This window comes from Eschrichtius robustus, chromosome 13 (assembly GCF_028021215.1).
Source record: "Eschrichtius robustus isolate mEscRob2 chromosome 13, mEscRob2.pri, whole genome shotgun sequence".
NCBI lineage: Eukaryota > Metazoa > Chordata > Mammalia > Artiodactyla > Eschrichtiidae > Eschrichtius > Eschrichtius robustus.
The window spans coordinates 22,776,818-22,804,326 of NC_090836.1; the positions used below are offsets into that span (position 1 = coordinate 22,776,818).

At 38.1% G+C, this 27,509-nt stretch overlaps 1 protein-coding gene across 2 annotated transcripts in view; it reads right to left on the reverse strand.

The window, feature by feature from the left end:
- The window catches only part of ITPR2 (inositol 1,4,5-trisphosphate receptor type 2), a 524,186-nt gene that overhangs the window by 393,914 nt on the left and 102,763 nt on the right, over positions 1–27,509 (reverse strand). Inside the window, exons 6-10 of one of the 2 annotated variants that reach the window (XM_068561340.1) lie at positions 23,074–23,172; positions 22,718–22,801; positions 22,276–22,422; positions 17,911–18,006; positions 4,978–5,022 (exon numbers count right to left, since the gene is read on the reverse strand). In XM_068561340.1, the coding sequence (XP_068417441.1) occupies positions 4,978–5,022; positions 17,911–18,006; positions 22,276–22,422; positions 22,718–22,801; positions 23,074–23,172 (471 nt within the window). The remainder of the gene's footprint in view (positions 1–4,977; positions 5,023–17,910; positions 18,007–22,275; positions 22,423–22,717; positions 22,802–23,073; positions 23,173–27,509) is intronic. The other variant, XM_068561342.1, reaches the window with a different exon arrangement.

Here is a 27,509-nt window from a genome sequence, read left to right on the forward strand (position 1 = left end):
GGAAGGACACTACATAATGATCCAGGGATCAATCCAAGAAGAAGATATAACAATTATAAATATATATGCACCCAACATAGGAGCACCTCAATACATAAGGCAACTGCTAACAGCTATAAAAGAGGAAATCGACAGTAACACAGTAATAGCGGGGGACTTTAACACCTCACTTACACCAATGGACAGATCATCCAAAATGAAAATAAATAAGGAAACAGAAGCTTTAAATGACACAATAGACCAGATAGATTTAATTGATATATATGGGACATTCCATCCAAAAACAGCAGATTACACGTTCTTCTCAAGTGCGCACGGAACATTCTCCAGGATAGATCACATCTTGGGTCACAAATCAAGCCTCAGTAAATTTAAGAAAATTGAAATCATATCAAGCATCTTTTCTGACCACAACGCTATGAGATTAGAAATGAATTACAGGGAAAAGAACGTAAAAAAGACAAACACATGGAAGCTAAACAATACGTTACTAAATAACCAAGAGATCACTGAAGAAATCAAAGAGGAAATCAAAAAATACCTAGAGACAAATGACAATGAAAACACGACGACCCAAAACCTATGGGATGCAGCAAAAGCAGTTCTAAGAGGGAAGTTTATAGCTATACAAGCCTACCTCAAGAAACAAGAAAAATCTCAAGTAAACAATCTAACCTTACACCTAAAGAAACTAGAGAAAGAAGAACAAACAAAACCCAAAGTTAGCAGAAGGAAAGAAATCATAAAGATCAGAGCAGAAATAAATGAAATAGAAACAAAGAAAACAATAGCAAAGATCAATAAAACTAAAAGCTGGTTCTTTGAGAAGATAAACAAAATTGATAAGCCATTAGCTAGACTCATCAAGAAAAAGAGGGAGAGGACTCAAATCAATAAAATCAGAAATGAAAAAGGAGAAGTTACAACAGACACTGCAGAAATACAAAGCATCCTAAGAGACTACTACAAGCAACTTTATGCCAATAAAATGGACAACCTGGAAGAAATGGACAAATTCTTAGAAAGGTATAGCCTTCCAAGACTGAACCAGGAAGAAACAGAAAATATGAACAGATCAATCACAAGTAATGAAATTGAAACTGTGATTAAAAATCTTCCAACAAACAAAAGTCCAGGACCAGATGGCTTCACAGGTGAATTCTATCAAACATTTAGAGAAGAGCTAACACCCATCCTTCTCAAACTCTTCCAAAAAATTGCAGAGGAAGGAACACTCCCAAACTCATTCTATGAGGCCACCATCACCCTGATACCAAAACCAGACAAAGACACTACAAAAAAAGAAAATTACAGACCAATATCACTCATGAATATAGATGCAAAAATCCTCAACAAAATACTAGCAAACAGAATCCAACAACACATTAAAAGGATCATACCCCACAATCAAGTGGGATTTATCCCAGGGATGCAAGGATTCTTCAATATACGCAAATCAATCAATGTGATACACCATATTAACAAATTGAAGAATAAAAACCATATGATCATCTCAATAGATGCAGAAAAAGCTTTTGACAAAATTCAACACCCATTTCTGATAAAAACCCTCCAGAAAGTGGGCATAGAGGGACCCTACCTCAACATAATACAGGCCATATATGACAAACCCACAGCAAACATCATTCTCAATGGTGAAAAACTGAAAGCATTTCCTCTAAGATCAGGAACGAGACAAGGATGTCCACTCTCACCACTATTATTCAACATAGTTCTGGAAGTCCTAGCCACGGCAATCAGAGAAGAAAAAGAAATAAAAGGAATACAAATTGGAAAAGAAGAAGTAAAACTGTCACTGTTTACGGATGACATGATACTATACATAGAGAATCCTAAAACTGCCACCAGAAAACTGCTAGAGCTAATGAATGAATATGGTAAAGTTGCAGGATACAAAATGAATGCACAGAAATCTCTTGCATTCCTATACACTAATGATGAAAAATCTGAAAGAGAAACTATGGAAACACTCCCATTTACCATTGCAACAAAAAGAATAAAATACCTAGGAATAAACCTACCTAGGGAGACAAAAGACCTGTATGCAGAAAACTATAAGACACTGATGAAAGAAATTAAAGATGATACCAACAGATGGAGAGATATACCATGTTCTTGGATTGGAAGAATCAACATTGTGAAAATGAGTATACTACCCAAAGCAATCTACAGATTCAATGCAATCCCTATCAAATTACCAATGGCATTTTTTACGGAGCTAGAACAAATCATCTTAAAATTTGTATGGAGACACAAAAGATCCCGAATAGCCAAAGCAGTCTTGAGGGAAAAAAATGGAGCTGGAGGAATCAGACTCCCTGACTTCGGACTATACTACAAAGCTACAGTAATCAAGACAATATGGTACTGGCACCAAAACAGAAACATAGATCAATGGAACAAGATAGAAAGCCCAGAGATTAACCCACGCACCTATGGTCAACTAATCTATGACAAAGGAGGCAAAGATATACAATGGAGAAAAGACAGTCTCTTCAATAAGTGGTGCTGGGAAAACTGGACAGCTACATGTAAAAGAATGAAATTAGAATACTCCCTAACTCCATACACAAAAATAAACTCAAAATGGATTAGAGACCTAAATATAAAACTGGACACTATAAAACTCTTAGAGGAAAACATAGGAAGAACACTGTTTGACATAAATCACAGCAAGATCTTTTTTGATCCACCTCCTAGAGTAATGGAAATAAAAACAAAAATAAACAAGTGGGACCTAATGAAACTTCAAAGCTTTTGCACAGCAAAGGAAACCATAAACAAGACGAAAAGACAACCCTCAGAATGGGAGAAAATATTTGCAAATGAATCAACGGACAAAGGATTAATCTCCAAAATATATGAACAGCTCATTCAGCTCAATATTAAAGAAACAAACACCCCAGTCCAAAAATGGGCAGAAGACCTAAATAGACATTTCTCCAAAGAAGACATACAGACGGCCACGAAGCCCATGAAAAGCTGCTCAACATCACTAATTATTAGAGAAATGCAAATCAAAACTACAATGAGGTATCACCTCACTCCTGTTAGAATGGGCATCATCAGAAAATCTACAAACAACAAATGCTGGAGAGGGTGTGGAGAAAAGGGAAACCTCTTGCACTGTTGGTGGGAATGTAAATTGATACAGCCACTATGGAGAACAATATGGAGGTTCCTTAAAAAACTAAAAATAGAATTACCATATGACCCAGCAGTCCCACTACTGGGCATATACCCAGAGAAAACCGTAATTCAAAAAGACACATGCACCCCAATGTTCATTGCGGCACTATTTACAATAGCCAGGTCATGGAAGCAACCTAAATGCCCATCAACAGACGAATGGATAAAGAAGTTGTGGTACATATATACAATGGAATATTACTCAGCCATAAAAAGGAACGAAATTGAGTCATTTGTTGAGACGTGGATGGATCTAGAGACTGTCATACAGAGTGAAGTAAGTCAGAAAGAGAAAAACAAATATCGTATATTAATGCATGTATGTGGAACCTAGAAAAATGGTACAGATGAGCCAGTTTGCAGGGCAGAAGTTGAGACACAGATGTAGAGAATGGACATATGGACACCAAGGGGGGAAAACTGCGGTGGGGTGGGGATGGTGGTGTGCTGAATTGGGCGATTGGGATTGACATGTATACACTGATGTGTATAAAATTGATGCCTAATAAGAACCTGCAGTATAAAAAAACAAACAAAACAACTAATACTAAACTTTCATTGGGTTATTTGCATGGAAATATGTTAATATAAATGTTTCAGACATTACATGAAATTTCTAAAAATCTTATATTTGTATTTGTATGGAAATATGTATGGAAATATGTTAATATAAATGTTTCAGACATTACATGAAATTTCTAAAAATCTTATATTTGTATTTGTATGGAAATATGTATGGAAATATGTTAATATAAATGTTTCAGACATTACATGAAATTTCTAAAAATCTTATATGTTCTGGTATAATGTTATAAGTAATAATCCTAGTTATTACTTTAAAATGTATATCTCAGAAATAACTAATTTTCTTGTCAACTGCATTATTATGAACTTTCATCAAATCTTTAAAAAAAAAAAAAAATAGGAAACACCAAATGATAATAGGAAACACCAAAAAAAAAAAAAAAAAAAAAAATCCAGGCTTTATTTGGATCACATCAAAATATCCTGAATTTCTGAATTTTTTAATAAGTTTCAGGTGTACAGCATTAACAATTCGACATCTTATGTACTACAAAGTGATCACCGCCACAAGTCTAGTTGCCATCTATCACCATACAGTTTCACCCATAACCCACCCCCATCCCCACTGGTAACTCACTTCCCCTATGAATTTTTTATTGAATTAAATCATGTTGTCATTGTTAAGTCATATTCTTTCCAAATTATGATGAGATGAGCAGGATAAATAATAATAAGTATTTTTAATGAAAACTAGCTTTAAAATAAGATTGTGATTTTTTTTTTGAGTAGCACACTGTAGATTATTAAAAATTAGAATTGTCTAGGTACTGAACACTTCAATTTCTCCCCATAAATAGAAACCAAATTATTTTAAATTGAAAAGGATTGTTCTGTTGTCCTATTTTAATATTATGCCACAATTCCATTCCTCCTTCCTAATTTCTATGAACTTCTGAAAACTAAACCTAGACCCACCATACCTCCCAAATCCAGTTGCCTTCAGCGATCTATCATAAGTGGCCTCCAAGTTGCTGGAAATCTCCCTAAACACCCATTTCTGGTCATGTTCTTATAATCTAAGCCAAATCATCATTTACTTTTTATCTTCGATCCACAGCCTCTACTTGGAGAATCTCTCTCAGAGCCCTAGTCTTCAAATTTTCTACTAACCTTTCAATTTGTTCATATAAAATATAAATAACGTGCTTGTATTTGACGGGGGAAAAAAACAGTTCTACTCACCACATTTTTTCCTTCATTTTGGGCATCTCGATAATCAGGGTTAAGCTAAAAGACAACAAACAGAGCTACTTTTGAATTGCTATTAAAAGCACATTAACAAGACCAGTGATCTTTAATTCCAGTTCACTATTGTACACTTAACTAAGTTTAACAAAAAAAGAGGCTAAGAGAGAAACGGTTAGTAAATGCCTTCAAACCCTAGTTGCAGGAGACAAGAGCTAAAGTGCCAAATGTGTGGCCTTTGTTTGTATCAAACATTGACATCTTCGAACTAAGCGAGAGCTGACAGTCTCACCACCTCTTAAGAAGCATTCAAGAGAGTTCATTTTGCCCACCACAAAATCTGCTATTGACCAGTAATGCGGACACCGATTTCTAAAAATAGACCAAAGGAAAGTTTTCACAATGATTCCAGATCACGCTCCACGTGCTAAACACACAAGAAAAGAAAACCAAGCAAAAGAGGATCTATGTATCAGCTATGTCAGCTAATGCATGAGGACTATTTAAACTAACAAACAAGAACACATGTCTCAAACAGGTGGAGAGATACGGAACAGCATGGCGGTTCCTTAAAAGACTAAAAATAGAACTACCATACGACCCAGCGATCCCACTACTGGGCATATACCCTGCGAAAACCATCATTCAGAAAGACACATGCACCCCAATGTTCATTGCAGCTCTGTTTACAATAGCCAGGTCATGGAAGCAACCTAAGTGTCCATCATCGGACGAATGGATAAAGAAGACGTGGCACATGTACACAATGGAACATTACTCGGCCATAAAACGGAACGAAACTGAGTTATTTGTAGTGAGGTGGATGGACCTAGAGTCTCTCATACAGAGTGAAGTAAGTCAGAAAGAAAAACAAATATCGTATGCTAACATATATATATATGGAATCTAAAAAAAAAAAAAAAGGGTTCTGAAGAACCTAGGGGCAGGACAGGAATAAAGACACAGACACAGAGAATGGACTTGAGGACACGGGGAGGGGGAAGGGTAAGCTGAGACGAAGTGAGAGAGTGGCATGGACATATATACACTACCAAATGCAAAATAGATAGCTAGTGGGAAGCAGCCGCATAGCACAGGGAGATCAGCTGGGTGCTTTGTGACCACTTAGAGGGGTGGGATAGGGAGGGTGGGAAGGAGGGAGACAGAAGAGGGAAGAGATATGGGAACATATGTATAACTGATTCACTTTGTTATAAAGCAGAAACTAACACACCATTGTAAAGCAATTATACTCCAATAAAGATGCTAAAAAAAAAAAAAAAGAACACATGTCTCTGGGTTGGACTGTGGAGTTTAGGGGTCATCCCAATCAGAAAGCATGAGTTCTGGACATGCTGCCTGTTGACCCACACATTTCCAGCTGCTTAGCATCCGTAACTCCTGACTCCCACCTGACTACACAGTTTCAAAAAGATGTCCTCGCTGATCATTTGTAGAGCATCTGGTTTAGAAGGTGTTTTCTCAAAATAACAAGTTGTCCAATTGAATGTAATCCTATTAATGTGAATCAGTTGGTGTATACAATACGCAACCCCAGGGAATTAAAGTCACCATTTAAGATGTAAGGCTGGGAGTCTTTCTCAGAATGACACTTGGCTAGTAGCTCTGAGGAATGCCCCTCCCAACTTATCACTAAATATTAATGACGGTACTGAAAATGATCAAAAACAAAGGAAAACACTCTCAATCTCATTGAACACTAAGGTTGAAAACCATCTAAACCCCAAATCATCAATGAATTGACAGTAAGTCTAAAGCCGATAGTGCTGGGGGAGAGGCAATAACTCCCCAGTTGTCATCTCATGGCAAACCTCAACCTGACTTCAAGCTAGTGGCCAGGTGAACACAGTTCAGAAGATACTTGCTGTAGTTCCACTATGTGCCCCCAACCCAGAGACCCCGAGTATTCACCAACCAAAGACCTACACCGAAGTGCTTCTCCATCACTGAGAAGCTGCTGTGAGATGGAGCAGAAAACTGTTTCCCCCATCCTCCCACCCACTGTCCACTACCTCTCTCTGTCTTCTCATGGCCAGAGAGATACAACAAAGCTCAGAAAGCAAATGGGCAGAAAGCGGAGGGAGCAGATGATGGCAGAGGGCTTTCTAAGAAGCGCTGTCTGAAGAAAGGGCAAGAAGAGAAAGAACTGTAGCTGCTGTGGGCTGGAATGACACTGTGTGATAAAGGAAAAATAGCAGAGGCGCTGGGGAGAGAAGCAGCCTCAAGAGAGCCCAGGGACGCAGAGTTGACACCTACTGGAACTGGGAAGTACATCAGGACCCTGCAGACTGCCCTGCAGCTGAAGATTTAGCAAGAGGATTGAGAAAAAAAGAAGTGGAACAAAAAGACCGTCCACTCAACCGTTCTGCTTCTGCATAGAGCTCACTTGTCTGAGGACAATAAGGGAGGAAAGCAGGAAAAAACAACATGGGACTGATTAAAAAGTATGTTAAAACGGGGGGGGGGGGGAATTCTTTCTCAGAGTCTCTCTGAATATTATCTATGGTATGATACAAAATAAATTTTCAGGAAATGGTTTGGCATATTCAAGAAAGTGCAAGTAAACATTGCCTCCATATGAAGGCAGCAGAAGATGAACAGCAAAAATATAATATAAAAATAATCAGATAAATAATAAAATAATATAAGAAATAATCACAATATAAAAAGAAGTTAAATTAAGGAGGATCTCAATAACAATGAGAACATAAATACAAAATTAAAGTCCATGTCGGCAGCAGGAACAAGCATAGTTGACATTACTGGAAATGAGTGATGCAAAGGATAAAAATGGAATAGCTATCTTTCACCATAGAGGAAAGGTGTAAAGAAATGAAAATTAGGAAAAAGGAAATAGTCACGGAGGACCAGAGAATGGGGTATCAACTAGTGCGCAACCAGGATACTAGAAGGAAGATAAAATCAGTGGAATACAAGCAATGATCAAAGATTATGGAAAACAAAGCTCTCCTCAGCTAAAGAAAGAACTGTGTATGCAGAGGTAACCATTTTCCAGGAAAATCAACTAAAACAGGCACATTCATTTGAGGATGATGGGAAAGGTGGGGGGAACAATGGTAGGGACATAAAATAGGGCCAGAAACTAGGCTTAGACAAAAATGCATATCATGTAGCAGGAGAATGGATGAACAAAATGTGGCATATTCAAACAGTGGAGTACTACTCAGCGATAAAATGATGGGCTGCTGATGTACACAACAAGAGTGGATCTCAAAAATATATACCATGGAATACTATTCAGCCATAAAAAAGAAGGAAATCCTGCCATTTGCAACAACATGGATCGACCTTGAGGGCGCCGTGTTAAGTGAAATAAGTCAGCCAGAGATAGGCAAATACTGTATGATCTCACTTATATGTGGAATCTAAAACAAACAAACAAACAGAAAATGAACTTATAGAAACAGAGATCAGATATGTGGTTATCAGAGGCAGGGGTGGGAGTGGGAGAGATCGGTGAAGGGGGTCAAAAGGCACGAACTTCCAATTATAAGAAAATAAGTCCTGGTAATGTGACAGCGCATGGTGACTACATTTAATAATACTGAATTGCATATTTGAAAGTTGCTAAGAGAGTAGATCTTAAAAGTTCTCATCACAAGAAAAAAAATTTATAACTATGTGTGGTGATGGATGTTATCAAGATTTACTGTGGTGATCATGTCAATATAGATATATGTCATATATATATATATATATATCTCAAGTCATTATGTTGTACACCTGAAACTAATACAATGTTATATGTCAATTACATCTCGATTTTAAAGTGAAAGAAGCCAGACATGGTATGACTCCATTTATATGAAATCTAAGAACAGACAAAGCTAAACTGTGGTTAAACAAATCGGAAAGTGACTGTGGGTATAAGGGAGAGGAGTGGCTGGAAGGCAGAACCAAGTCCAAGAGCCACTGGACAGCAGTCTTTCAGTTTTCAGAGCAGACAGACAATGGGGGTGGGGGAGGGATGATAAAACAGGAATCCAGTTACAAGTTGCCTGTTGGTGCTAGGCCAGCAATTGGGGAGATCTGAGGCTGAACTTTATTTTTCTATAGAGATGCGTACCTCAGGCTCCTTAAATTCCCTTGAATTATGAATAAACGAATCAGTTCCAAAACAGTATTATTCCTGCTTTTGGACTCCAACAGTGAAAGGTAGAAAGTGAAAAGACAGTGAATTAACTGGCCTCCTGTCTACTGATTAACCAAACTCAAAAAGACACGCTTTTACTCTGTAGTAATGAAAGGTCAGCATAGTGCACAGAAGGGGTTTATTTAGCTCTTTTAGTCAAGGATCACTGTTTTAGGGAATTCCCTGGCGGTCCACTGGTTAGGAATTGGTGCTTTCACTGCCAGGGCCCAGGTTCGATCCCTTGTTGGGGAACTAAGATTCCCACATGCCATGTGGTGCAGCCAAATAAAAATAAAATAAAGTGACTTTAAAAAAAAAAAAGGATCACTGTGTTATATTCTTTTGCTTTCAGTTTGAAGAATTCAGACTTTTCTTTTTAAATTAAAAAATACATACTAAAATTATAGCTAAATAATATTCAAAAGATATGTAACATGTTTAACCAGGACATACCTTATGGTCAAAGTTTTCATTCAGCAAGCAGTTAGACTAGTTGGTTAAAGACACTGTAAAGTATATTAACTTCATGCTGGAAGCCATGACATATCCATAACTATAATGTGTACAGAAACAGGAATTAACGTACCTAAGTCAAACAGGAGTCATGTATGCCCTTTAAGACAGAGGTCATATTCTACCTTAAAGACAATGTTACTTTCTAAAATTGTCTTCACACATTTCACCCTTTTAGGATCACTCAGTTCAGTTCCTGAGGGATGTGTGTGGAACCGGATTCCAGACTCTGGTCTGGAAGGAAATGCCATGGGCCTTAGGAAAGGTCGCCTAACCTCCATGGAACTCAGGGTCCTCATCTGTAAAAGAGAAAAGTCTATGACTGAAGTCTAATCATACTAATTACATGTCATTAAATTTTATATATTCATGTCTTCGGCAACAATACTAAAGACGGTGCCGATCAGTTAGATTTCGCCTCATCTTGTGTCTCACAGGCTGCAATGTGGTCTTTTTTATATAAAATTACTGCTTCAGGGACTTCCCTCGTGGTCCAGTGGTTAAGAATCTGCCTTCCAGTGCAGGGGACGTGGGTTCGATCCCTGGTCGGGGAGCTAAGATCCCACATGCTGCGGGGCAGCTAAGCCCGCGGACCACAACTAGAGAGAAGCCTGTGCACCGCAGTGAAAGATCCCGCGTGCCGCAACTAAGACCTGATGCAGCCAAATAGATAAATTTTTTAAAAATATATTAAAAAATAAATAAAATTATTGCTTCAGTAAATTCATTAAAGTGATAATAGTGAGAAGGAGGAGAAGAAGACCAGGAAGACAAGGAAAGAGAAAGAGGAGGAGGAAGCACCCAAACAAATCTATGGCTACATAAATTCACCAATATTAACTAAAGGCCAAGTAAATATACACCTTACTATATGTTTTAATTATACTGCTGATTTCCTACTCTAACCATAATAACCACAGTAATTAAGTAATTAGACTAAGGATGAATCCAAAAAATACATTTCTAAAGACGGGGAAAAAAGACATAGTGATGTGGAGATTCCCGAATCTTTTAGGGGTTTAAAGGAAATATTTCCTTATGTTAAAAAATAAATTATAAATCTGGCATTGGAGAGAGAGAGATCTAATATGCTACTCAATCATTTATTCAATAAATATTAATAGAACATCTATAATGGGCAAAGCATGGTGGCATATGGTATTTTAGCAAAGACAAAGAGAATATGGTCCCTGACCACAAGACCTTACAATCTAGGAGGGAAGAGAAGACATAAATACAGTTAGCAGTAATACAAAATAGAATGTGACAAGAGATATAAGACAGGAATGCATAATTTATAAATAACATAGGTCAGAAGAAGGAGGGCTCTGTGGTGGGCAAATTTATTGAAGAATTATTCATGGAGAAGGTAGCATATGAGCGAAGCCTTGAAGGATAGGTAGAATTATTCAATATGACTGGGAGAGAAGGAAAGATTATGTATATAAAATTGATTCTCAACAAGGACCTACTGGATAGCACAGGGAACTCTGCTCAATATTCTGTAATAACCTATATGGGAAAATGATCTGAAAAAGAATAGATATATGTATATGTATAACTAAATCACTTTGCTGTACACCTGAAACTAACACAACATTGTAAATCAGCTACACTCCAATATAAAATAAAAGTTAAAAAAGAAAATAAAAATTAAAACTGCAAAAAAAAAAAAAAAAAGAAGAAGGAAGAGGGGGTAAACAGGACAGGCAGTGCAGGCAGAGCCAATGCCAAATAGGTGAGAAAATGAGCCTTGATGAGAGAAGACCCATAAATGTCATTTACGGAATACTTTTTATATGCTTTTAAAGCTCATTCATTTCCCCATATAATTATCCTATTAGAAGGGACCCTTAGCCCCATTTTCCAGAGGAGGCATCAAGTGAAGTACCCCATGCAAAGTCACACTGCTGGCGAGCGGCAGGGTTATTCAGAAGCACAGGTCTGAGGGCTCCAAAGCTACATCTTTTAGTCCTGATAGCATATAACTTCCCTCCCACCTCCATAACGAGGACTGGTGTGATCCAAGGTAGGAAGAGGCCGGGCCAATGGGGCTTTTTGCCACAGGCTAAAGGGTTTGCATCTTCAGAAAGATTTTGAGTATCACTGGGAAAATGTCTGCAGAAACAGTGCCTTAAAAATCCTCACTTGGCCATAATTAGTAGGAGACAGAGACAGATGATGAAAGAAGCAAAGTAACCAAGTGTGGGGTTCACGTAAGAGGTGGCAGAGCCCCAACGATATCAGTGCTGAAATGGAAAGGAGAAAGCAGATGCAAAAGATTTTGCAGAGACAGAGTCAGGAGAACCTGAATGCATAAACTGAGAGAGAAAAACACGTTTATCGTGACTCCCAAGTTTTTAACCCAGAGCTAAGAAAATTCACTCTCTGTGGGGAAACAGTTCCATCTTAGATATGATTATTGAGTTTCAGTGGCAGTAGGATACCCGAGATCAAAGTCACGACCCACTGCAGCCACGGGAGTGAGTGACAGAGAAGAGAAAGAGCAAACAGCCACCACTAAGCTCTGAAGGGAGTCCTCACTTAAGAGGCCAAAGAGGACCAGAATGAAGTCAGGTAGAGAGTGTGACTAAGTCAGAATAGAAAAGCGGCAGAGAGAGAGAGAGAGTAATACCATGAACACCTAGAGAGAGAAAGTCACGGTTGTACCACTTATCAAATTAAAGACAGCTGCAACTGTCCCTCTAACAATAGCAAGAAGCAGACCACAAGTTGTAAGTCCATAATTTTTGTTCATTTTCGTAAAAAAAAAATGTTACTTTTTTATAATGAAATGTCTTTTGATCAATTTTTATTATATATATCATTGAAGTTATAAAGTCATCACATGTGGATTTGTAAATAATAATATGTTCCTCTTTCGAATGGCCAGGCATTTCAGAGCCAACCTATTATGCTGATTGTTAGGTCTAGAAAAGAACAGAAGGGAAAAATAACCTTTACTGTATGCTTATATGTGCCAGGCATCATTTCTATTTTGATATATATTTATACATGTGTATAGGGTCTGGTATGTATATTCCTCTATTATATATAAATATTGTATGTCTATGTATATATATGTGTGTGATATGTGTGTGTGTGTATAGAGAGAGAGAAAGAGAGAGTGAGAGAGTCCCTTTTCATATATTATGGCTGGTACATTTGATAGAGAACTAAACATTGGGCTACTTAAAGCTACAGCCCTAATATGCATAAGATTCTATGCTAATGTACAGGTTCTTGAGTACAAAGTTTTTACCTAATTAATTAAATCCAAAGACTACTGTATAGTTAGGAAGTAAGTGTTTACTGCCATCTGGTGGAAGTCCGGACTATCTACAAACAAATAAGCTAGCAGTCTTTAAAAGGGCAACTATAAAATCTTTAACAAAATTATTTTGCACTAGTCCCTCCATCTTGTTTTGGAAAGGATCATCAAAGGTTATTGCTTTAATAATATCCAAAGAAAGAAAATGCAGCAGATCAGAAATTGTGATATTTGATTTATCATTCTCCCCATGGCTGTAGAAGAACTATTTACTAAGGCTCCCATATTATCCTATTCAAAATATGATAAATTTACTTTCTGCCCCACAGACATGGTTGTGAACTCTCCTGAACCAATAAGGTGATACAAGAAAAAGATCTTTAGCAAAATGGCACAGAGTGTGCTGACATTAAAAGCAAAACTGTCCTGTATATTAAAAGCAAAAATACATGACTGTTTACTTTCCCCTCATGTCACCTAATTTCTTGTATGGTCCACAGAAACTGACATTATAGGAAGACAGCCTAATAATACAGTACTGCAATGCATTATCTGATGCAGCCACAAATGCCCTGAATACCTAATTCATAATTAAATACTTTGTTCCACATGTTGTCCAAGAGTTGCTAGCACTGTATATTACTCAAAAATAAACCTTGAATTCCCTAAGACAATACTGTTGGAGATATTCAAATTGAATAAGGGTCCATTTCTAAATGTTGGTTCACTTTAGTAACTTAGAGAATAAAATCTAAACAGTGTTATATCACTGTCCTAATTCCTAGATGTCTTCCACAATTCACACACATATACACACACAAAATATGGTGCTATTCTTGAATAGCTTGCAATTTATGTGTTTTGTCTCTATAGTTAGACTACAGAATCTTCATCATACGAATAGTCTGATTTTCTTTAGTTAGTTCCCCCTTCATTTCTAAACAAACAATAAGCTTATTACATTTTTCTGAATAACTTAGCCACCCAGTAAGTACTGGTTAAACAGAATATCATGTCAAGGAAGTGTAAGTAAAAATTTTAGGTGTTTTTTCTCACATATGCTTACACTTAAGGTTGCAGCCCTTTAAACTTACTGTGAGATTTATCATGGTCTTCTATAGATGTTAATAATGTAAACATTACACAAAACCAGTTATCTCAGATGTTTATGTGTGCTGGAAACAATTGCAAAAGAGATGCCCTAGTGATGAGTTAATCTAATTCTCCTCTAGATTGCAAATTCTTAAAGAACAAGGACAAAATGTTAATCATCTTTGGTTTTTTCACAATAACAAAGTAGTGCTTCCACCTAGTAGACTGTCAATAAAAGGTTGTGTAATTTCAGTATAACAGAGATCAGGGTTTCTCAACATTGGCACTACTGGCATTTGGGGCCAGATAATTCTTTGTTGTGGGGTCTGTCCTGCACATTATAGGATGTTTAGCTGCATCCCTAGCCTCTACCCACTAGATGCCAGGAGCCACCTCTCCCCAACAGAGACAATAAAAATGTCTCCAGACATTGCCAAATATCCCCTGGGGACAAGATCACCCTCGGCTGAGAACCACTGATAACGGATGAACCAAGGCAAGTGTAGCATTCAGCCTGGATACTATCATTAATCTTGTTTTTTAACTTTGGACAAAATAAATCACCTCTTTGAGTCTGGGTTTCCTTTTCTGTAAAGTGAAATGATTGGATGTGCACCTCCTTGTCTCTATGATTCATTCATTAGACTATCCATTATTTACTGAATGTAAATTAAATGTCAGACACTGTTCTAGGCACAAGGTAGCCAGTGGTGAGCCTCTCAACTTTTTTCCCCATTAAGTTATCTGATTGACAAAGAAATGTCAGTTCTGGAAAATAAAAATAAATTTTAAAATAATAATAATAAACACTACTACATATTTTCTGTCTCCTTCCTCCCAGTGGAAGTGAAGGGACCTAACACTTACTGAATACCTTTTATGTACAAGGTGCTGAAAATTCACAAGATATTCCTTAATTCCAAAAAATCCCATGTAATATATATTATCACCTTGTTTACACACAAGGGAACTGAAGTTCAGAGAGGTTAACTATTTGCTTAAAGGCAGAGAGATTGTGAGTGGTCTACTTGGGACTTTTCTTCCCACTACTCTAGGCCCTCTTTGCCACACTGGACAATATAAACACCATAAACTCAAAGGCAATTCGAGAATTACATCATCCAATTTACCAGGGGTGCCTCAAGCACATTAAATTAATATTTTAAATTATAAATCAGTGTGCTGAGAGTGGAAAAGCTGGGGGAGAAGAGTAATACAGCGCCAAATCCTGCCCTGTGATAGGTCCTTCCCTTTTAATACAAAAAGAGCTGATCCACCTTACTTTTTCTAAAGCTATTTCATAAAAGTCTGTCTAATTGGACTCTTACTCTCCTTTTATTAATATTTCTCCCCCTTCGCAGTCACTATATGAAAACTCAGTCAGCGCTTCTTTCTGCTTCCTGACTTCCTCATCCCTTCCTCCAACCCCTGCATTCCGGTTTCCATTAAAAATGCTCTCAGTGAAGTCACAGATGACCCCATTCTTGCCAAATATTGTAAAGACATTTTGTTCCTGACCTTTTCGGTAGCGTTCCCCCCCTTGCTGAAACTCTTATCTTCCCTTGCCTGGCATCTGTGACTCAGCCCATTTGATTTTCCAGTTGCTTCTATGACTTCTCAGGCCGCCAGTCTTTCTAATTTTACTTAATTTTAAGGATATTAACTTTAATTTAAATAACCAATGTGTGGCTGGTGGCTACCATATTGGACAGTGCCACTCTGGAGGGGTCTGCTTTGAACACAAATTATTTAGAACACTGCTCTTTAAGTTACATATAAAACCCATCTCCTTGGCTTAATATCCATGGCCAGAAAAAAACAGCTGCCCTACATTTCTGGCCCCAGCACTCCCTTCCCACCTTCTAGCGCCACTTCTAAACTCACACGCATCTTACATGTGATACATGAATTATCCATGGGAAATGTACAATGCCGCATACCTCCTCGCCCTCATTGCCTGAACACGCTTCCCACTCTTCCCCATCTGCCTTCCTCGTCCACCAAGCAGCTGCCCTTCCTTGTACCTCCCTGGACCCCTCTACCAAAGGTGTGTTGCTATTGAATGCCTCCCCATCGCCAAAAGAATTTTAATCCTAATTTCTAATCTTTTATAGGACATCCAGTAGACTTTTCTAATTCTTATTTTAGACAAGATTCTCTTACCTTACTGCTTAATTTTTCAAAGGGTTACTTTTCCAGAACAGTTACTTCGAAACATTTATGGTATAAACAGCCCATAAATTGCGAAGCTCTATTTCATTTAGTCGAGCAGACTCATTAAAATTGAGTCAGATATTTATAAAATAAGAACAATCTCTACTTATCATATTATAAAATTAATCATGCCGGCATCCCTTCTTGGATGCTTACCATGGTCACACATGATGCCAAGCACTTCACCTCATTTCATTCTCTTAATAGTCTTATTATACAAATAGTATGATTATCCCCATTTTCCAGGGGAGGAAATGGGAGTTTAGAGAGATTAATTTGCCCAAATATGGCTCCAAATGCCTCTCAGATACAAATCCCAAAATTTTCTTCTTCCCATTCTCTAAGCTTAGAGAAGCCTGAATAGCTTCTTCATATTCATTCATTCAAAAAATATTCACCAAATGCTTTTGAAGTACCAGGCACTGTCATAGGTGCTGGGTACACAGTGGTGATGTTACAAAAAAAAAAAAAAAAATCCCTGCCTTCAAGGAGTGTCCATTATGACAGAGAAAGTCAAAAAAATAAAATTTACGATAAGTGAGATCGTGGGAAGTACTATAAAGAAAATCATCACAGATTAACATGATGGAGAGAGTAATAGGGTTGAGTTCCAGCTTAGACTGGGGTCAGCATGTTTATACAAATTTTTAGTAATACTAAAAATTCCAACACCAAATTTTGGTTTAGAATCCCAGAAGAAACTCTAAATTGAAAAACAGAGTTGAGGAGAGTAGAACGAATGGACATTTTCATACATCTGAAAACGTATTTTCTATACACTACCATATATAAAATAGATAAACAACAAGGATTTACTGTATAGCACAGGGAACTATATTCAATATCTTGTAATAACCTATAATGGAAAAGAATTGAAAAAAGAATATAAGTAGATACATATATATATGTATGTATAACAATCATTTTGCTGTACACGTGAAACTAACACAATAATGTAAATCAACTATACTTCAATTACAAAAAAGATTTAAGAATAACTTAAAAAAATAAATCAAATATTTTCAAAATTAGTTTTAAACCAGATAACCAAAGTTTAATTAAATCATTGCTAAAACATCTGTACTATTGTATCTACCTACCCTTCATTCTGATTGTCAACATGCATTTAGTGGAGAAAGAAAAGACCCTTCTAAGTTTTTACCATTTTTATTGACAGTTTTAGGACAGTGCAGTATCTCAAGGAAAAAACCCTTTCTTCTCCAATGGTTTGAACAATGAAAGCCACCCACCAGTAAAAGAATACCCACAGAAGATCAACCAGAAACTATCTAGACTACACCACATTGACTATGCGCTGATCATGGCTCCAACGCAGACATTCTGAAAGAGTGAAGCTAAATAGCAAATCTCAGGACGCATCCCACACAGACGCAAATCAGATACCCCCTTCCAGATGCCCGTACAGCAAACTAACCACACGGTTCTGTTGTGGTGGTAGCTGCTGTTTTCATTTTCAAGACAAAAATTACTTTAAGGTTTTAACTAATATTTACATTTTGAGAACAACTGACATACCAATCCAGAACACGACAGACAATGATGAAATGTGCATAATAACTGTTTCTTCAAATACAACATCTTCTGTATTGCCTGTTCCACTATTTCAGAATCAGAGATTTAACAGCACTATATCCATTCATCTTACCTCTGCAGCTAAATAGTTCCCGGTTGCAAGATGTTTAAACCTGAACAAGCTGTTCCATTGTCCTGCACCTCCACGGCATGGGTCATGATGAACTACCTACAGACAAAAAGAGAAACGAAAATAATGGCTAAAAGACATGCATGTTCCTGGCCAGCAAATGCCAACAGTTTACATGGGGTGCCCGCCTGTTCATGCTAAACTTGTCAGATCTAATATACGTTTTCAGGAGGACAATGTGGCAGAAAAACAAAATTCCCCATAAATGAGTAATTGCACAGTTAACTCACTGGGCTTGCATGATTCTCCCACCTCACAGCTGCAAATACAGATGCCTTACTTCAAAAGACATGTTTCCCGGGCCAAAACTGGAAATACGGTGGGGTTTCCCCACGTTTCTTATTCATTCATTCAACAGATTATGAATGAACCTGTTGCCTACCACGTGTCAGGTACTCTTCTAGGCAGCAGGGACCGCAGTAATGAATAAGACCAGAGCTTTCAATGAATAAGATTTGGCAAGTGCCAGGAGGAACTAAATAGAGCACATGACTGGGTACCTAGAGTAGGCTACTTTCGATCAATACGGCAATCAGCATGGGCACTCTGGTGGATAAGAATGAGACAGTCATGCAGAGAGGTTGGAAGAGATCATTCCAGGCAGAGAGAACCATAAACGCCAAGGCCTGGAGGTCTGGATTAACTTACTTCCTGGCCCTTTCCATGTGTTGCCTGTTTACTAACACCATGTCCTTTGATGCCTGTCCTAGAAACCTGTCTTGCCCCAGATGCTGAGCCACTAGGCTCACTGGGAATGAAAGTGGGGTCTGCAACTGTCACTTACGACAGGTGGCTCGGTGCTGTAGCAAAGCTCAGGTTTTCCAGTCCACAGACGACTGTTTATGAGTCCCAGCTCCAACAGTTACTACGGTATGATCACAGCAAGTAACGTAACATCTTCAAGCCTGCTTCTTCATGTACCAAGTGGGTTTAATTCATAGGATTGTTGTGAAGATTAAATATCATAACGCATATTAGAGTACTCAGATAAGTTCCCACTATTCTCCAACAGATTAATACTCTTTGCCTCCTTCTTCTCGTTCATACTGTTTGCCTCCAACCCCAGCATCAAATTCTGGGTGCTAACGTACAGGACTTTCTAATGCCTTTTGCTAGACTCCAGCTCCTATGTCTTCCGCTACTCCAAAAGCTCAATGAGGTAATGATGAAAATACTTCAAAGTGGGTGAAGTCTTACAAAAATGCTCCCTCTGTAGCCAAACACCTGCCCATCCTTCAAAGCTCAGTTCTCACATCGACCTTCTATCACCCATCCTTTGCTAATCCCACCAGCTACGTGATCCCACGTGATCACGTGATCCCACGTGACCACGTGATCCCACGTGATCCTGTCAATGTTTGAACTCTTACTCCTTTTGCGAGAGGCATAGATATCTTTAAGAATCTGATCAAATCGAGTGGCTGTCTCACATACACACATACGCACACACACCTTTTGTATACCACTGCTAGAAGTTAACAAATAACTTGAAGCTCACCATGAATCACAGACTAAGAACTCCTGTCCTATACACTAGCGGGTCTAGCAACAGTAGTACAGCTCCCTAGGGGACAATTTGCAGATAGGGAAGGGAGGGTGTTTTCATTTATCACAGTGATTTTGGAGGGATGCTAGTGGCATGAATGGGCAGTAGTCAAGACATTAAATATCCTGCAATTCACAGGAGAGTTCAGCATAGGCTAGATATTGTGTACAACACTCAGGAGCATCCCTGCCCTTCAAAGTGCTCCCCTGTAGCACAGGGGCGGGAAACAGAGGGAAGTGAAAGAGAGGCTCCTCTTAGGGCTCCAGTAAAGGTGGTGGCAGCTGCCTTGTGCAGGCTCGCACAGGGAGGAGTGGCTTCTGGCGCTGCCAGATCTTCAGATAAGACCACATTCCCCGCCCCACTTTCTCCCACCCAGTCCTTCCAACAACGTTGAAACCTAATTTCCTGTATTAAATACCTCTCTGCTTGAAACACCTGATGCTCAGTCTTCCTGAGTGAAGCCTGGCTGATGCAGCGTACAATACAGAAACGTCCCATAGTATTGCAGAAATAAACCTACCACATATATAAACTGGTAATGCTTTAACATGTAATCATACTAGAAAGCTTTTACATCAAGTTATATGAAAAGGCTAATAATTTTAGAGAAATTCACTATGGAGAAGGAAGCTTAAATGAATCCAAGACATTGCCTCAAAATTATTGAATAATCTATTCACTCTCTCCATTCTGACTGCTCAATGGGATGCAGCATTTCCAACCACACATTTTGTTGGAAAGGATTTCAGTGCAGAGGTACAATTACAGCAAAAGCTATAAAACTAATGGTAAATATATAAGAGGAGAGATTCAAAACTCCTTTTAACAGACTTAGAACCAAACATTAAATAGACAGAGACACGTGAAATGCAGGGAAGTTGCTATCTGACTTTTTCATCACTGTATTTTGCCAGTAAAGTTTTAAAATAATATTTCACATTATTGCTATCCCTATATTTTGAAAATTTTGGAAGCACAGTGATAAGAAAATGTGTATTTTAATTATGTATTTATCTTCTGGTTGCCTGTTAATCTTTCTCTTACCCTGATAAGAGAAGTTGTGGGGTAGGCTTCTGGGAAGAATATCATGTAGTTTTGGTGGTGGCTGTTTTCCCCAGACCTTCTCAATTCCCTTCACTTACTGAAGGATGTGGTCTCCAAATATATTGAAGGATATGGTCTCTTCTGAATGCTAGAGACTGAAAGTATGCCTCAACATGAGTGTGGTTTCAAGAAAAAACTACGCTTTTGTGCTATTTCATCTCTATTCTAAACCATGTCATAACTTAGAGAATTATTTTGACGCTTCACTTATAATTAAGCTCAGCTCATTTGCATAAACATGATACTTCCTCATTTTCTCTGTTTCAATAGTTTGGAATTTGCCTCATTATCCCTATTTCAATTATAGTGATTTCTTTTTTAAATCATGTACAAATAAGTCTATTCTGTTATTACTTCACCTAATACTAGATATTATTTGAGGGCACACATTTACCTCTGCTCTTTCATTTTCCTGTACTTGTATAGAATGTCTTCTGATCCTCTTCTTCTACTTCTCTCAAATCCAAATGTGTCCATCAAAGATAGATATAAATATTTTATCTTCTAAAGTAGGTACTTACAAGTTGAAATACATATTGTTTTATATAAATTATTTTTCTTTTGTTTCTCCTTTATATTAGAATTTGGGCATTTTATTAACTTTTAATCATGAGACTATAAAATAATATTAAATATGAATTTCATTTTCATACATAGAGGAAGTATAACAAAATATATGCTGTAAAAGAGGGGTGATGAATTTGAAATGGTTGAGAACCACTGCTGTAGGGTCTGGATGTCCATTAAATCAAGATGGAACTTATCAGGTTGTTTGTAGTTAACTACGTATATCTTATCTCTTCCGTGGTACAGAAAGGTCCTTTAAAGAAAAATCCATACCTTACATTTTCTTAATTACTCTATCATATTGGCACACTTAAGCAAATACCTCTTTTAAATTTTTTGTTTGTTTGTTTGTTTATTTATGGCTGTGTTGGGTCTTCATTTCTGTGCGAGGGCTTTCTCTAGTTGCAGCAGAAGAAGTGGGGGCCGCTCTTCATCGCGGTGCGCGGGCCTCTCACTATCGTGGCCTCTCTTGTTGCGGAGCACAGGCTCCAGACGCGCAGGCTCAGTAATTGTGGCTCACGGGTCTAGTTGCTCCGCGGCATGTGGGATCTTCCCAGACCAGGGCTCGAACCCGCGTCCCCTGCATTGGCAGGCAGATTCTCAACCACTGCGCCACCAGGGAAGCCCAAGCAAATAACCTCTTAAAGGATGATGAATTCTTAACTATGGGTCTCCTCACTCCAATAGAAACGGCATCCCCAGAAGACACAAATGTTCTTTTCAGTGACTGTGCACTTCAGATCCTCACTTACAGTGAGTCCTCCTCTCCATTTCAACTCCAGTGCCATTCGAGGCACAAGGCCAATAGTCTGATCAGTCTTGACAACACTTCACAATGGAATTTTAAAAAGCTAAATCATATATATGCCCTTATTAAATGAGAGAGAGAGAGAGATGCCCCTGAGAAGATAGATAAAGGAAGTAGCAACATTTCAAACTGGTCACAGCAGTAAAGAGGTACAAGTAGGTTCACCAAAATTATTGTTTTATGGGTCTATCACAAATGATGGTTATAACAGTAAACCGATCAGCCTAGTGACCTTGTCTTATTGATACAAGTATTTATTAAAAGCCAGAAAATATTTACATACCTCTATTTCCCAGAGTGCTTTAGAACTGGTAGCAGAAGTGGCTGATTGACGCAAAGTTGTACGAAGGAAAATGTGCTGTTTTTTCTCATATTCATCACAAGTCAGAAACTTCTCTTGTTCCGCATGAAACAATCGAACAACATCACCCTAGAAAAACAGGTCAAGAAAACTATATTTCCAACAAAAGTTTGAACAAATAGACATAAGAAGTGGGTGTCTCTCTATAGTTTTGATACTCTGGGCCTTCTGCTAACACTTGGCTTTTAATGAGTATGTATAAATATACATTTCCAAATACAGGAGGGAAAACTCAATGTGAGTTTTAAGGTTTATAGTCACATTCTAAACTTCAAACCTCAGTGAATACACAGGTTTTGCATCTAGAAGCTCAGTAAGACTACTTTCAATTCTTCCAGTAAACGTCTAGGTAGCACATACTTACCCCTTTTAGTACATCCTCTCGATAGGAACTATATTTCATGAACAAAGTGATTTTCCAGCTAGTGTTGCAATTAACAGCATTCACCTATGAATGAAGAAACATTAAGTTATAAGACTGCAGATTCAATTTTATACCAGAAATTATTACTTCAACTAGTAGAAGGAGCAGAAAGAACAACTTTGGTATGTATGTCAAAAAACATTTTCAAAGGACCATCTGAAATCTACATGTACCTCAGGAATATTAACTAGCATAACTGGGCTGATGCTTATGAAAACAATGAAAGAAACTATGGGACTTTTTTTTCCTCTTATGAGAAAAATCAACAAATTCATTTCCCTTCCTCCTGAACTTACCTCTTTACACCCTGGATTATCAAGAAGCTCTATGTTGCTGGCATGTAGTGGCTGTCCTGCATTCACGGGCATCAAAACAACTTTATCTCCAACAACAATCTGGGAATCAGAAATAAGTTGCAATTGAGACACTGCATGGGTCTGTGGTGCTATATCTGAAGCTAAAAATAACTGCACAGAAGTCCTCGTTATTGACCTAACATTTGACCTATTTATCCTCCATATAAATTTTTTTTTTTTTTAAGGGAACTCTATTTATTTATTTATTTTTGGCTGTGTTGGGTCTTCGTTTCTGTGCGAGGGCTTTCTCTAGTTGCGGCAAGCGGGGGCCACTCTTCATCGCGGTGCGCGGGCCTCTCACTGTCGCGGCCTCTCTTGTTGCAGAGCACAAGCTCTAGACGCACAGGCTCAGTAGTTGTGGCTCACGGGCCCAGTTGCTCCGTGGCATGTGGGATCTTCCCAGACCAGGGCTCGAACCCGTGCCCCCTGCATTGGCAGGCAGATTCTCAACCACTGCGCCATCAGAGAAGCCCCTCCATATAAATTTTAATTCTTTTTCTCTTCAAGGTAAAATATCTTCTGATAAATGATTATATAATCATATAATCATGTCCCACAGTGCCTATAAGTCTGGATTCAGAAAGCTGGTGTAGATACTTTTTTTTTTTTTTTTGGCCACTTTGCACAGCATGTGGGATCTTGGGATCTTAGTTCCCCGACCAGGGATTGAACCCACACCCTTGCAGTGGAAGCATGGAGTCTTAACCACTGGACTGCCAGGGAAGTCCCTAGATCCTTTTCTTATTGGTCTCCTATTTCAGTTAGAGCTTTCTTAATGTCAATAAATAGGTCAGCATCCCTCCACACCAGGTCTGATGCCATGTATACAGGAGATACAAAGAGTGAATGCACCCACCACAAATAAACCAATCTGCCTAAATATTAGAATCACTTCAAGTGCAAGTAGGAAATCTTATATATTTGTATTATTTCCAGAATTAAAAACAAATCTATTATATTTGATCTTCCCCATAGTCTCAGAAATTTATTAAACATTTTAATGTCATCTGGATTCAGAGAATGCAGAATCAAGTATGACCTTATAGGAATACGTTTATAGTTTGGGCCTTGGGCAAATGTTTCACTTTTATCTTAAACATCCAACACTAATATTGCTCCTTAAACCTGGTGCTCATTTTTTTATCTCACTTTTTTTATTGGAGTACAGGTGCTTTACAATGTTGTGTTAGTTACTGCTGTATAATGAAGTGAATCAGCTATATGTATACCTATATCCCCTCCTTCTTGGACCTCCCTCCCTCCACCCCGCATCCCACCCATCTAGGTCATCACAGAGCACTGAGCTGAGCTCCCTGTGCTATACAGCAGGTTCCCACTAGCTATCTATTTCACACATGGTAGTGTATTTATGTCAAACCCGATCTCACAATTCACCCCACCCTCCCCTGCCCCCCACTGTGTCCACATGTCCATTCTCTACATCTGCATCTTTATTCCTGCCCTGCAAATAGGTTCGTGCTCATTTTTAGATAAAAATTAAAATCAGTTATGGGAAAAGTGCTCTAAAGTAAGTCTAAGTTGATTTTTTATTTATGCTATCATTAACAATGTCTGCTTCATCTTCAAGTATTTTTATTCATATCTCAAATTGTGGGGAAATGAAGTTGTGCTTTCTTAATGATAATAACGAAGTTATTTTATAGTTATTAAAGTTACTTTTGTTGTTAGGTTCTGCTAGAAGACTTATTATGGTAGTTACCTACACTCTCCTTCAGAGAATTGCTCACCATCTCAGAAATGAAAACCAACACCTTCCCTCTGCATATTTCATATCAACTAAATATTAGAATAGATTAGTAGACAACTGAGAAACAAATCAGGACTCAGACAGTAAAAACAGACAGAACTGCTTCTCCCTGGATCTGAACCTAGACCAAGACTTTAAGGAACACAATTTCACGCTTTCAATATAAATTAACCTTTAATAAATTATACACAGGAGTCTACATTCACCTATAGTACTGTTGGCACAAACTATATCTGAAGATTCAAATGTGATAGAGAAGCCTCAAGCTCATTAATGGAGCAAAAGAAGGTTATCCTTTAGTTTGCAGGAATAGCTTCTGTTATTTACAGGACTGGTCTCTATTCACCATCCTGCCTCTCAAGTCCATAATCAGGCAGACGCTGTGACTCAAAATATCCATCACAGAAACTCTTTATATGTCCAGATAATTTTTATGATTTTTCATAAAGAAACTGTGTTGAGTGAGAGGATGAGGGGGCAGAACTGGCCTATATTTGTGTAAAAGAGGGAAAGAGAGTAGGAGTGTATGCATAAGAAATTCTCCCAGTGGTTAACTGTAAAAGAGAGAACTGGGAATTGAGGACGTAAAAAAAAAGGTAAGAGAGAGACTTTTCCCGATATATCTTTATATTGTTTTCTATCTTTGAACCATGAATTGGTACCTATTTTAAACAATTAAATTATAAACGAAAAATAAAAGTCAACATGACATAGACATATTTTCGACATCCCCTCGAAAAACAAAAACATGTGTTATTGCCCATGACACCAAGGCAGCTCCAAGTCTCAAAATCATGTAGAAGCCTGAGTAGTCTTCCATACTATAAACACTGGGACTTGATACCACATTCTGCCAGTGCTATATCTGGTCTTCCAATTTCTTTTTTTTTTTTTTTTTTTTAAAGGACTTGATCATTTTTTTTTTTTAATTTATTTATTTATGGTTGTGTTAGGTCTTCGTTTCTGTGCGAGGGCTCTCTCCAGTTGCGGCAAGCGGGGGCCACTCCTCATCGCGGTGCGCGGGCCTCTCACTATCGCGGCCTCTCTTGCTGCGGAGCACAGGCTCCAGACGCGCAGGCTCAGTAGTTGTGGCTCACGGGCTTAGTTGCTCCGCGGCATGTGGGATCCTCCCAGACCAGGGCTCGAACCCGTGTACCCTGCACTGGCAGGCAGATTCTCAACCACTGCGCCACCAGGGAAGCCCTGGTCTTCCAATTTCTTAAAGAACAATTCGATTTGGTTCACTGTCATTCTTATCTGTACCATACAAATATTAGCCAGTAAGTTGCTAAATATAATGCCATATTTTAGCTATTTCCTTCCAATTAAAAGAATACTTTTGATTGCACCTATATTCACTGCTCTAAGTCTTACTATTTATTATAGCTGTCTGTATGCTTTGGGCCAACCCCGAAGTTAGTTTTACCTCGAAACACCACCTGTAAAGCCTTATATAATTTTAAGAGACTAGCCATATAGCCAAAATGTCACCAACTCCAAGGATTCGTAAGAATGGTATTCATAAGGAGAATCTAACATTAATTCACTAATTTCCAGGTCCTAGGTCTTGTTCTTGACAATGGTTACCTTGACTACAGATGAAATGGACAAGATGTTAATCATAAGATATAAAAAGAACAGTAAGAAGTGCCAGGAATAATACAAAAGTGTGTAATGAATAGTCTCTATTTTCAGGGAATTCACATCTACTTAGATCACTTGGTAAATATGGAACTTGGTCATATTTTCAGAAGAGTACAGGCATGAAGCCTGATCCACTGATAGGGTCAGATGCCTTCTGAGAAGTCACATAGTTAATACAGAACTCGAATTTTCTGCCATATCACATTCACCCTAGTGCACAAACATTTAAAAAAACTGCAATTCCAAAAGCACTTCTGTTGATTCTATGTTAACAGCCATGTAAGATTCACGTTGGGATTTTACCGAAAATGAAGAGCAATGTAATGCCACTGGCAGCTACCCTTCTTTTGAAGTGGCACCTGATGTGGTGAAAAGAACATTGCAATAGAAATCAAAACACCAGGGATCGAGTCCACCTTCACTAGAATTACAAGGGGTCTAGTTTTGCAAAACAGCAAAATCTACTTGCTATTTAAAGAGACTCTTTCCCTAAGGGTTGGTTTTTTTTTCTTGATTGAAAGATTATCTGGCCTTTTCTCCCCTTTAAAATCTACCACCAATGTAAAGAACTAAGGCCTTCTTAGATCAAAGTTTTAAATGAAAAATTAACTACTCAATCATGGGAAGATAAATGAAAATGAAATATTTATGAACTCTGCTCAAGGCTGTCCCCAGTGACTTTCTAACTGAGCAACAGCAAGTGAGGACTTCTATACAGCTGAGGGATCCATGAATCTATTTTCCCCCAAAACTATCCACCCCGAAATTCTATAAGATAAATGACAAAGATGTCCTTAAACGGTAGAAACCACTGATTTTTGAGGATATGAGCATTTTTCTCCCCAGACTATCATCAGCCTCATTCTTACATTTCATTTTGGTCACTGAACATCTTGTGGATACTTATAACCTAAATCGCAACTTAACTAATTGCTAAATAGTAAAATAGAAATTTTAAAGTCCT